The following is a 13,163-nucleotide window of genomic DNA, read 5'->3' as shown; positions in this document are numbered from 1 at the left end:
GACTCCTCTTCTGGTCCATTAACTCATTGAGGAAATCTGCTTAAACAAAAGGCTGAAAGGCGATCCTCGGCGTTAACAAGTCGCGCTGTCACTTTGGTCAAAGCAGCCGACCTGGAGCATGTTTGCATCCTCACCCTCAGCCTGTAAACATGACAAAATTGAATAAAGACTATGTTAAAATGTTTTAAATCTTCTAAGACCCAGCAAAATATTTTTGTCGTTAGATATTTGTTTATGATACAAAGTAATACATATGAGTTTATAATAATAAATGTTTTTTAACTGAACTAAATTTTATTTATTGTACATTTATTAAATAATAATAATAATACAACATCAATATATGATTTTATAAGAAATATAGTATTTTAATGTTTTGTAAATATATTGTTATTATAACTACTATTATTATTTCTATTAATGAATTAACTACACTACATCCATTTGGTATAAGAAAAAAGGCATTCTTTCCAACATACCTCATACAAAGCTGGCATCTATATAGGGCTAAAGATAAAAAAAAATGTAAAGCTGGGGCTCTGAAGAATATGTTTCTGATCATATATTCATAATAATGTTTTCAATCTTATAAACATTCTTAAAAATATCAAGGTTCACTAAAAACCTTCTTCTTGACAAGAACTATTTTTGTCTGTTCTTGAGTTGCTATTGTTTTTTGGAAAAATATAGATTTGGAAATTTGGAAGAAAAAAAAAAATAAAACTCATGAATTCTCTCTTACAAGTATTTATTTCTTAAAGTAACACAACAAAGAACTAGAGAAGTTTTAAAGAACCCGTTCTCTTGTGACATCTGGCTGTAAACCCCTTTTGGTTCTCACATGCGGCCTTTATTTTTAAGAGAATCCAGACCTTTCTTTTTTTAAAGAAAGTGCTGAAAATGTGTTGCACTTTTTCTGACGTTTAGACAAACGGTAATATTTACACATCCAAACCTGCTTTGCAATTCTTAATAAGAATTACTGATATGTCCAATCACAAAAGGTTAACAAGCCTTCAGATGCAATGGTTTATTACGCGCAATTATCATTCAGACAGCCTATCAAAATTAAATCATGCATAAAGGGATTATTAAACAAGAATAATACTATCTCATAATAGAAAATACGTTGGATTGCTTCCCTCCAATTTGTCGTGGCAGTAATTACTATCCAATTTAGAGTCACTGCCTAGCTTATATTTCTGGATGCGCTCAACTGAATGTAAGGACAAAACAAAGAAAGACTTATTTGTTTATAGTTGGACTCAAGGAGTTGGTCATCGCTGGGTCACTGAATGCACTTCAGAGCAAACGAAGTTTAAAAATAAACTTCAGCGGTATGTTTTTTTTTTTAATCCTGAATATTTTAAAACCAAGTCACTTTATCATGGCAGTGTGAATTCATTATAATGCAAGTAGGCGTAAAGAATCAAAAACTTGCAATCGCTTGCTGTCAGTACAACTTTACAGTCATGATAACAAGGACCACCTATAAGAATTTTCATATATAATATTTGCACCGTGTCCCTCTGAATCTCACACCTGCTGTGAGCCTATGAGGATTATCAGTGCTGAGTGCTTAAAAGTGTAGTCACATTTCAGCAGGAAACCCCCTCAGTTTAGAAGGTGTGAATGTGCGTATGAGGCCCGGTATGTCAGACACACCTATAAAAAAAAGTGAAATGTTTTGCAAGTACTGGACACCTGGGAAATTTGTGACACCGCTGACAGGGTGAGTGAGAAATGGTGATGAGCGGCCCCTAAACAAAAGCGTTTATGATGATATTTGACAGACACTGTCACCGCACAGAGAAACGGAGGGTGACCTAGGGAGACATTTTGGCAGAGAGCCATCGCACATTTGTAGGCATAGACGTTTGCTCTCGCAAAGACGGGATAATAAGCGGATATGAAATTATTACAATCATTTTACTATTCAAGCAGGCAGAGTTTCGGCAACGTAAAGGAATCCCGATGATGAAGCAGGTGTTCTCTGAGAGGTGCCATCTGGCAGCAAAATTAGCAGCTTATGAGCCAGGTGCTCTTGTACTAGGGACGAATCTGAGATGAGCTCAAAAGTGATCTTTTACACGGGCCTCCAGGAGCATGACTGAGCACTGTTGCATAATAAGAGGCGACGACTGGTTGGTCTTTGTTTTGAATTATTTAAATGCGTTTGCGCGTGTTGTGTAAACCTACTCTGCAAATATAGGAAGTTCAGATCTTTAAATTGGATCACTGCTTGAGTGATCAATACACTAATTAACCTGTTAGAGATTATTGAGGGTTTCAGAATCCATGCGTTTTCACAGCCTGAACATTAGCTGTTAATCTTCCCGACTACATTCATTATTCACGTTCATTTTATGTATAGATGCTTTTAAAGGGATAGCTCACCTTAAAGTTCTGTTATTATTTAGTCACCCTCATGTTTTGAAGAATATTGGACCCCATTGACTTTAATGATATGAAAACAAAACAACAGTGAGACATTCTTCAAATCATCTTCTTTCGTGTTCAACAGAAGAATAAAGGTCAAATGGGTTCGGATCATGATGGTGAGTAAATGATGAGAGAATTTACAGTTTTTGGGTGAACATGGATAAAAATAGCATGGTGTGTCAGTGTGTAATTCTAGGTTATTGCCCGTCTTCCATAAGAGACAACACTTTTGGAAATAAGAGGATATTTTTACTGATGCCATAGAACAGAGGTGCCTGAAATTTGTAATATGAAAGACCAAAAATCAAACTTGATTGAGGGGCGTAAGCCAACAGTAAATGTTGCATTATATCCAACTATATTACTGTATATTAAAATGTAAAAAACACAAACATACAAAAAAACTGAAAAAAAAATAAAATAATAATAATAATTTATTTCAATACAAAAATGTATAAAACTTAAAAAATTGAAACTAATTAATATGACGTCATTATGAGCCATGAGCCCTGGTTTGGCCATTGAAGAGATAGTTTTGTTTCCCCAAGAAACCTCTAGAACATTTTATTTTCTTAGTGTTAACATTTTAATTATCTAAAGAACATTTTTCCATTATAAAAAACCTTTTGTCCAAAGGTTCCATGAACATTAAAGGTGGAACCATGTCAATAAAGAGCCTTTATTTTTAAGTGTAAGGTTAACGTTACACTAATTATTATATTATGTTACACTAATTATATATAGTGTAATATAAAATATAATTACATTAATCACTAACTATTAGATTGGAATAATCAATCTATTGGATTAGATTAGATTAATTAGGCTATTAGATTAACACTAAAAGCAAAATCATCTTTGAAATAAATAAATAAATAAAAATTAATCCGGACTGACTGTAAAGCGGTCATGGGATAAGTTATCAAAAGGCAAACAAGCCTTTTAGTGCATAATACCAAGCAAATGTGGTAAGACTTTGTATTGATGCTCTTTTTGAGCAATGTTGCTGGGCAATGCTGCCGTCAACGGGCAACCAGGTGAGACACAGGGTCAACGAAAACTCTAAAGTATCCAGATAGAAATTTGTTGCTCATTCTCAATGGGAAAGTGTCCAAGCAACATTGCCCGGCAACATTGCTCAAAAAGTTGCCCTGTGTATATCATCAGCCTCAGGGTTATAGATGCAGACATAGAACAAAATGCCAAATCTTGCATAACAGATCATAAAACATAATGCCCTTATTTAAATGAATGATCTCTGCTCATGGCTACAGAGGCAATTCATTTAAAAGAACACAGACTCTAATACTGAAAATTTTACCGCCTGCCTTTCTATATCATAAATTGATAGTAACATTGAAACCATATTATGTATATACTGACTGGCACATTTGTAATGAAAAATATAAGTATTAGATGTATTACATTTCTAGGTTCACTCAAATAGAAAAAGATACAACATTGCTGCCACCTTGTGGTGAAACTCTACAGGCAAAGCGCAATAAATTGCACAGGATATTGTCTTATTCCAGTGTGTGATGTTTCATTAAAGAACTCAGAACTCATTGTTTTCCTTAAGGATCAAAGCTGTTCTCAAGACCAAATACTGTCATAGCTAAAGTCTCTTTTACACTTGTCCTTATTGACTTGTTACACTTGTCCTGATGGTAATTTGCCTGTACCTTCACTTTTGTTACAGGAAGCATTAGAACAAACAGATCAGCAGCAGTCAGAGTCACTTTTTCTAACACCTCTTCTCCATGCTGTCAAAATGCTGACAGGTCATCCCAGTCCTCCTCTGGTGTGATGTATTATCTGGCAAGAGTCAAAAAGAGAAAACACAGCCCTCATTGGTCATATGAGATACAGCCACAATGTTCCAGAGTCATTTTCCACAGTCATTGTGACATTTACCTTTCCAGCACTGGGGACTGGAGACAGTAATCTACATTTGCAAGATTAGCCCCCGATTGATCATTTATTATTTATTGTAATTACTTATTTTTGTGAACAGATTAGTATATATATATATATATATATATATATATATATTTGATCCATGCTTTACTATTTCTTGATGTTAGCAGTACATGTATGATTAAAATATGATATCCTAATGAAATTCTAGGAACATTACATGATCAATTTAATATTTGTGATACATTACAAACATTATTGTTTGTATATGATCGATTCCTGTTTATTTTTAGTTAGGGCTATACTATTTCATATTAAATTAATCTTCTTAAGAAAACATCCTCAAGAAAAAAAAACTACAATTATTTACAACTCACAATATCATATATCGCATTAAAACTAATATTTGAGATCTCTATGGTAGTGATTTGTTCTTAAACTGAAAATAAATGTAAAAAAAAAACTGATGAATCACGGCCTCTGGTGGTATTTTCTGGAAATCTCCAGCAATAACGTGATTACGTCAGACAGAGCGTGGCGTGACAAAGGCTGTCTGAAGCTAGAAACGATAAGGAACTCTTAAACAGCAGTACCGGAAGCACAATTTTGCCAAGATGCTTTTGCTAATATGTGTTCATCTTTTCCCTTAGCATAATAGTTTATATATATATATATATATATATATATATATATATATATAAACATATATATTTAAATGTAAAGATAAGAATTGTGTTCCTTTGGTTGGGATCTTATATGCAAACAGAACAGCTATTATGATGGCCATCTGCAGTGAACTCTATACTACTTTTTTCCCTATATACTCTCTGCAGAAGGACATATGGCACATTTCAAATATTTGGCTGGTTAGCATAGCCATGGTGGTACATGCTCCTGTCAGTGACATGCACACCGTTTGTATACATACTTTGTATTCAGAATAGACCACAACTCAGTGTAGGTTGATTTGCACTTAGTCTACAATAGATTTACCTAACTGTGGATTATTTTATGTCCATTAGTATTTAAGAGAAACAAATACCCATCGATGCATTTATTTTCTATAGTGTTTTTTATGAATTCTGATCCATACTTTCTCCCCGAATGGCAACATCAATAAAGGTCTATCTGAGGCGACTTGTTGACCGGGACTTAATTTGCCCATTTCTTAATTTACGAATGTTTCATTGTGTGGCGTTTTGGGGGGGGGGGGGGTAGTAGAAATAAAATGCATAAAACTTACGTGATAACGTTCCGCTTGCCGCTGTGGGACACCCTGCCATAGACTGCTGAATACAATGTATAAACCTCGAGTACTTTTATTTTGAAAACACAGTCTCCTGTCGCCAGATTCACACCTCCAGCGATGACATCTCAAAAAACAGCAGACCACTAACGTTACAAAACCCCAAACACAGCGGCTGTGCCTGTTCGAAGAGAAAAGCGTTAGAAATCTATCCGAGGTGGGACCAATATTAGAGCATTTGCGCACAATTTCGGTAAGATACACATTTACTGTTTTGTCAGTTAAAATACCTCGGTTAAAATGTTCGTTCATAACGCAAAACAAACGAGAACTAGTCATTCCTGGTTTCTATATAACGTTAGTTGTTTTTTAAATCGCTCTATTTGGGCTTAATTCATTAACGGGCGTTTTATTTAACGTTAGCCTCTTTTGGTTGGGTCTTTTATTAAATAACGTTAGCGCATTGTCAAGTTTATTGTATCGCGTTTAAATGACAACCTAGAGATCGTTTATCGTTTCCTCTCCCTAACATTAGCGTTTATAACAACCAAGTAATGTTCGCTGTGTTATTGAGATGTTCCTGTATTATTCTGTGTGGTCCATCATTACTAGTGAAGCCGCGTCCATATACACAACAGTTACGTAATGGCACTCTTGACAGGCCTTCCGCATTTAAAGCGTGTTTTACTCAGTGGGTGGATTCCTGATGTTTGTGTTGGCAGCTTGTTTGATTGATATGACACCAGGCCGCTCCGTCGCTCAGAGGTGATGCTCTGATTTCTGTTCACAGTCCAGCAGCTGAGCTCTTTCACCGTTGTGCCATGGAGTTTCCAGATCTCGGGGAGCACTGCTCAGAGAAGAGCTGCAAACGTCTCGGTAGGTACCGTATGTAATGTCTGATTAAGCACTGTCCCATATAGCAGGGCTCAAGAGCAAAGTTGTTTTTCTATTGGCTTGGTCAGACTTAGTTCAGATTTTTACTTTGCCCGTCAACATTTTCAGTGGCCTCTATAAAGATTGTTTTAACAATATATACTAAGAGTTATTTAGTTATTTGTTTATTTTGAAAGAAATTAATACTTTTATTTGGGCATAACAAATAAAATTAATCATAAGTGACCGTAAAGACATTTTGTAATGTTACAAGAGATTTCTATTTCTGTTTTTTTTTTTTTATTATTAAGAATCCTGGGGGGGGGGGGGAATGTATCTTGGTTTCCACAAAAATATTAAGCAGATAAATAGAAATCAGCACATTAGAATTATTTCTGAAGGATCACGTGACACTGAAGACTGGAGTAATGATGCTGAAAGCTTTGCATCACAGGAATAAGTTATATTTGAAAGTATATTCAAATTTAAAAGTTAGGTTACACTTTATTTTAAGGTGTCCTTATTACAGTGTAATTATACATTTAAGTACTGAGTAATATTAATTAACCGCATGTACTTACTCTATGGTTAGGGTTTGGCTTAGGGTTACTTGCATGTAATTATACATAATTTATTGTTATTATGATAGTAAGTACATGTAACGTGTAACAAGGACACCTTAAAATAAAGTGTTACCAAAAGTTATTTTAAATTGTAATAATACTTAACCATATAACTGTTTTTACTGTATTGTTTTTTTTTTGATCAAATGAATGCAGCCGTAGTGAGCATAAAATGTTTTTGAGTGTTTTTCTTTCAAAAACATAAAAAAAGTCTTACCAACCAACTTTTGAATGCTAGTATACATTTGTATATGCCAGGACAAAATATCTCATCTAATATTTCTTTTTCCAAAACTTATTTTCCAAAAACAATCATATATTAGCTTTTACTTTTGCATTAGTAGTCGAAATTATAGCTATAATGTAACTCCAAGACAGATATGTAAAAAAAAAATAGAGATAATAATAATAATAATGTATGGTGAACTGCTTGTCCTTTTATCAAAATAAACCAGTCTGGCTGATAATACAGCACTATCCTGCTCATTACACAGCTGCCAATTAAATAAATAATTAAATAAGAAGGAATATGAAGTTTTTCTGGATGAGCGGTCAGTTATACAGTGTAGCCCTGGGCATCTGTGATTGACCAATCAGAATCAAGGACAGCATGTGATAAAAACCTTCTATAGACTTGATGCTGAAAATGTAGTGATTTGTTGACCATTTCCAACCTGTTTAAAATAATACATCTAAGCCTATGACCTAAGTCGCTCTCACTTTTTCCACCATTAGTCATCCTTATTGTTAAGCCCTGTACAGCCTGTGCATTATTAATGTTTGTGTATACACATTACCTCCGCCTGATCATGGTGAATGGCAAATGCATTAAAACTCATTAGGTGTGGCATTTCCTGTTTTCTGACCCTTTTGTTTTTGTAAATATAACCATACAAACTAGTCATGGGACTAATGTGTCAGCCAGGGCTGCGTTTCCCAAAAAAGCATCGTTTGCCTATTGGTTTCAATGGGTCTACGATCTACTTAAGCTAACGATGCTTTTGGGAAATGCAGCCCAGGTCTCAATTCATTTTGCAATAGACCTATTTGTTCAATCTGAGATTAAAAACAGTCTGAAAATTATACCCCGATTTCTGTTGTGCGATTTCAACATGTAGTGTATAAGGTTTAGTGAATAAATTATTTATAACAGCCAGCAGCCACTGAAAAACCTATAGGTCACTAAGCTGTTTTTTTTTTTAAAGCTGCTGTGCTCGTAGTGATTCAGCATTAGTTGATAAATAACTTTGTTTATTTTTCACTGTCTTACTACAGATTTCCTTCCCATGAAATGTGATGCCTGTGAAGACATTTTCTGCAAAGACCACATAACTTATGCAAATCACAAGTGCACTTCATCATACAAGAAGGTGGGTATGATTGTGTCTAATGAATAATAATCTTGTCCTGTTGTATATTTTAACCAATGCTTAAAACACACAGGTTGTGGCTGACGTGTTTGTTTCCTTGTGCAGGATATCCAGGTTCCTGTATGTCCGTTGTGCAACACCCCCATTCCCATTAGAAGAGGGGAGATGCCAGACATCAAAGTTGGGGAACATATAGACAGAGACTGCAAATCTGACCCTGCTCAGAGGAAACGAAAGGTAGGCCGGCCACAAAAAGGAAGGAGAGAGAAAATTATGTCTCTGTAAAATAAGCAATAAGCCTTGTGAAGCCGTGGTTTACAGTGAATTTACCAAACAGCGAATATTTTATAATATATGTTATAATAGCTGTTATAAATTCACTGTAAACCACGGCTTCACAGGGCTTATTGCTTTTATAAAACGGGTATTCCATATATGTAGCAAGGTTTCGCAAAATAAAACAAAGCAAATAAAATGTAATGATATTAATAAAAACATTATTCTTCCGCCAAACAATGTAGTTCCTCAGAAACGTGGTTCCAACAAAGTGGTTGCCGAGCAACACACAGAAGTAAACAAAGGTGTATGTTTGTAGGGTAATTTACAACAGCTTCGAACGCGGCTCAACCAATCAGAATCAAGGACCGGAACTATCCGTTTTTATAATGAATAACGACTCAATTGTTTCTCACCCCACAGATCTTTACAAATAAATGCTCCAAGGGCGGCTGTAAGCAGAAGGAAATGATCCGGGTGACATGTGACCAGTGCCACTTGAACTACTGTCTCAAACATAGACATCAACTCGACCATGACTGTAAGACTGACGGCAAGCCAGTCTCCAAATCAGGGTTAGTACAGTCGTTTAGTTTTCATTCTGCTAAGTAAGGTTTTCTGGAGGACACTAGTAATGGTGGGGTTTGTTTTGAAGGCATGCTGCTTTAATGAAAGCTCAAGCCTCCTCTTCCAGTAACTCTGCGGCATCATCCACTAGGGGGAGCTCTAGGACCGTGTCTAATAGAGTAACTGGAAGCATTAGACCTCAGAGCAGTAGGTAAGCACATTTTGAAAAAGCAGTGCCCTCAGAAGTGTTATGTGATTGTACACTAACAGTCAGAAGTTTGAGGTCAGTATGATTTTCAATGTCTCGTACTCATACCAAGGATGTATTTATTTTAATCAAAAAACGGTAAAATTGTGAAATATTATTACAATTTAAAATAACTTTTATATTTTAAAATGTTATTTATTCCTGTGATGGCAAAGATGAATTTTCAGCATTGTTACTCCGCTCTTCAGTGTCACATGATACTTCAGAAATCATTCTAATCATCGTAATACCGCCAACATTTATTATTGCTAATATTGAAAGGTTGTGCAGCTACTGATACAACATGATACCTTTTTCATGATTCTTTGAATAGAAAGTTCAAACGAAAAGCATTTATTTTAAACGGAGGTCTTTTGTAGCATTGCAAATGTCTTTACTGTTACCTCTGATTAAATTAATGCATCATGTCTTAATAAAAACATTCATTTGATTAAAAAAATCTTACTGATCCCAAACTTTTGAATTGTAGTGTGTGTATATATATATATATATATATGTATATGTATGTGTGTGTGTATATATATATATATATATTCGAGTGTTTTCTCAGGTACTTATTACTCTCTGTTGCCCCTCAGTGCACAAAGGATAAATACTTCTCCGATGGTGTCTCCAACAGTGCAGAATGTAATTCCCCCATCAGCGTCATTTCAAGTCGGGCTGGTGCGTTGTTCGTTTTGAGATAGTTTAAAGGTTGACAGTGTATTTTGAATCTACTCATGACTATATTTAAACCATAAATTGTGTTTTATTTCACAGACGGAGGAACAGGCCCTCCAGAGAGCATTAGAAATGTCACTAGCTGAATCTGCTCGGGCAAGCCAGCCTACCCTAAGGTATTTCCGACCTCTTCTGCCCTAATAATAAACCAGCAGATTTTAAAGTTATTTTTACATTTAGTATTGAAAGTGTTCCATTTAAAAAAAATGAAAAAAAAAGCACTGGAAAATAGAAGACATGACACGTGGTTCTTTCAATGGTTCTGGAATATCTGCAAGATTGTGGCTAGATGCAAATGCCTTTGAATATTTTTGCCGTAAATGTTCAACAAAATGTTACTTTTTTTAACTGATTTTTTTACTGTAATTGAAATCTGAAATCTAACTAACTGTGTGCATTTCAGCCCTCAGGAGCAGGAGGATCTGGCCTTAGCACAGGCTCTCGCTGCTAGTGAAGAAGAATACAGGCGACAACAGCAGAGACAACAGGTAGCCAGAAACCTTAGCAGTCAGTAGCATACTATACTAACAGGACCTCCTCTAGGTACCTAGTTGATGGGAAAAGTATTCTTAAAATGCATTCAAAATTCGGAATAATTTGTAATGTATAATTCACGGTATTTAGAAGTGCCCACGATAACAATATCGTGCATATTCATTACCGTGATGTATCGCATTACCGAATACCGGCACAAGTCTAATTGTGGGTGAGCGGTAACATCTGGGTGTGCATCTGGGAATGCAATAACATTGCAGTATTTACAGAGAGACTGTTAAATAAACAAGAAACTCTAATAGAAAAACATGTTTGCCTATTAGTTCTAATTATTTTTGGTACATGTTGCTTGCTGCTTTTTACTTAGACTGTCAGAACATTTTAATTTTGTGGGGGTGTGCTATTGAACTGGCCTGGTTCTTATAATTTCAGATGAAAGAAAAGATGATTCCAGAAGCATGCATGTGAACTTTTACTGTTTTGCTGATTTTCTCTTTAAAATTTGAATTTGAATAAACACTTTGCATGATATTTACACAATTGTCATCTTGTTAATAGTGGTGCAACAAGATTAGTTTTATACCAAAACACTGAAACTAAAGTTTTAGTTTGGCCAAAAACAAAGTTTGTTTAATAATCAAATAATTAATCACATTTATTTAATAACCCAACACTGTTGCATTTAAACATTTAAATGATTTACCATATTACCAGAGCTAACCAGCCAAACTTCAGTCCCTCATGTAGTGGTTGAAATGACAGCACGATGGTCGTATCGCCATCAGTCAGGTTTTGTCATTATGTCTGTGAACGATGATTAAATGCTTGATCTCTAATTGTCCTCTTAATCCACAGAGAGGAGTTTTCAAAGAGACCAGCTGCTGTCTGTCTTAGTGTGAGGTGACACTGACCAACTGTAATCTGCCTCAATCTGCACACAAGCACCAATAATGTACCAGTGAGCTGCACATGTCTAGTGGAGTCCAGCATACGAAGCTTCTACATCCCAAATCAACACATCTGATGGCTGTTATGTTGTCGTTGTTTTGCGTCACTCTGTAGTGTGCTTCTTAGATGGGCAATTGTGCCGTTTTGGCGAGTGGTGCTTCATGTAAATATTTTATATAGCTATCATGTTAAGATGTCAATCAATGTAGATGTCTTTTGAAATAAATTATTTTAAAGTCTTTATTTCACTCCTGCCTTATTGATCACACCTCTAACCGGAGCTCTCAACATCACACACTTTAGTCTTCATTATTCATTAAATTTGAGAAGTCAGTTATACATAAACAGTGAAAAGTGTAAAGACAAGGTTTGGGATATTTTTTGCACTCTCTATTACATTAATAACATTTTTTTAAAACTGTTTGGGTTTAAAACAAACTCAATGACCACCAATCATTTTTTTAAAGCATTTACCCAGCTGATCAGTCAGTATAACCAGACCTAGTAAATGATTAATGTTTACAATAAAGATACTGTCAATCTGACATCTGTGAGATGAGTCACAATATGAAATGCTGAGAGATTAAATTTTGTGGGGGTGTGCTATTGAACTGGCCTGGTTCTTATAATTTCAGATGAAAGAAAAGATGATTCCAGAAGCATGCATGTGAACTTTTACTGTTTTGCTGATTTTCTCTTTAAAATTTGAATTTGAATAAACACTTTGCATGATATTTACACAATTGTCATCTTGTTAATAGTGGTGCAACAAGATTAGTTTTATACCAAAACACTGAAACTAAAGTTTTAGTTTGGCCAAAAACAAAGTTTGTTTAATAATCAAATAATGAATCACATTTATTTAATAACCCAACACTGTTGCATTTAAACATTTAAATGATTTACCATATTACCAGAGCTAACCAGCCAAACTTCAGTCCCTCATGTAGTGGTTGAAATGACAGCACGATGGTCGTATCGCCATCAGTCAGGTTTTGTCATTATGTCTGTGAACGATGATTAAATGCTTGATCTCTAATTGTCCTCTTAATCCACAGAGAGGAGTTTTCAAAGAGACCAGCTGCTGTCTGTCTTAGTGTGAGGTGACACTGACCAACTGTAATCTGCCTCAATCTGCACACAAGCACCAATAATGTACCAGTGAGCTGCACATGTCTAGTGGAGTCCAGCATACGAAGCTTCTACATCCCAAATCAACACATCTGATGGCTGTTATGTTGTCGTTGTTTTGCGTCACTCTGTAGTGTGCTTCTTAGATGGGCAATTGTGCCGTTTTGGCGAGTGGTGCTTCATGTAAATATTTTATATAGCTATCATGTTAAGATGTCAATCAATGTAGATGTCTTTTGAAATAAATTATTTTAAAGTCTTTATTTCACTCCTGCCTTATTGATCAC

At 35.2% G+C, this 13,163-nt stretch overlaps 1 protein-coding gene across 2 annotated transcripts in view; it reads left to right on the top strand.

Moving 5' to 3' along the window:
• LOC107703388 (AN1-type zinc finger protein 2A-like) overlaps window positions 1-11,974 on the top strand; it is a 25,097-nt gene extending 13,123 nt beyond the window's left edge. The window contains exons 2-11 of one of the 2 annotated variants that reach the window (XM_016505995.1): window positions 5,839-5,858; window positions 6,396-6,481; window positions 8,377-8,471; window positions 8,577-8,708; window positions 9,171-9,322; window positions 9,403-9,525; window positions 10,161-10,245; window positions 10,342-10,418; window positions 10,706-10,790; window positions 11,653-11,970. In XM_016505995.1, coding sequence (XP_016361481.1) covers window positions 6,427-6,481; window positions 8,377-8,471; window positions 8,577-8,708; window positions 9,171-9,322; window positions 9,403-9,525; window positions 10,161-10,245; window positions 10,342-10,418; window positions 10,706-10,790; window positions 11,653-11,691 — 843 coding nt within the window. In that variant the 5' untranslated portion in view covers window positions 5,839-5,858; window positions 6,396-6,426 and the 3' untranslated portion in view covers window positions 11,692-11,970. Of the gene's footprint in view, window positions 1-5,751; window positions 5,859-6,395; window positions 6,482-8,376; window positions 8,472-8,576; window positions 8,709-9,170; window positions 9,323-9,402; window positions 9,526-10,160; window positions 10,246-10,341; window positions 10,419-10,705; window positions 10,846-11,652 lie in introns of those variants that run through there. The other variant, XM_016505996.1, reaches the window with a different exon arrangement.
• The last annotated feature ends 1,189 nt before the right edge of the window (window positions 11,975-13,163 follow it).

Source organism: Sinocyclocheilus anshuiensis, unplaced genomic scaffold (genome assembly GCF_001515605.1).
Source record: "Sinocyclocheilus anshuiensis isolate Anshui unplaced genomic scaffold, SAMN03320099.WGS_v1.1 scaffold58, whole genome shotgun sequence".
NCBI classification, from domain to species: domain Eukaryota; kingdom Metazoa; phylum Chordata; class Actinopteri; order Cypriniformes; family Cyprinidae; genus Sinocyclocheilus; species Sinocyclocheilus anshuiensis.
The sequence above is the reverse complement of the archived record's forward strand: the minus strand, read 5'-3'. Positions and strand labels throughout refer to the sequence as shown.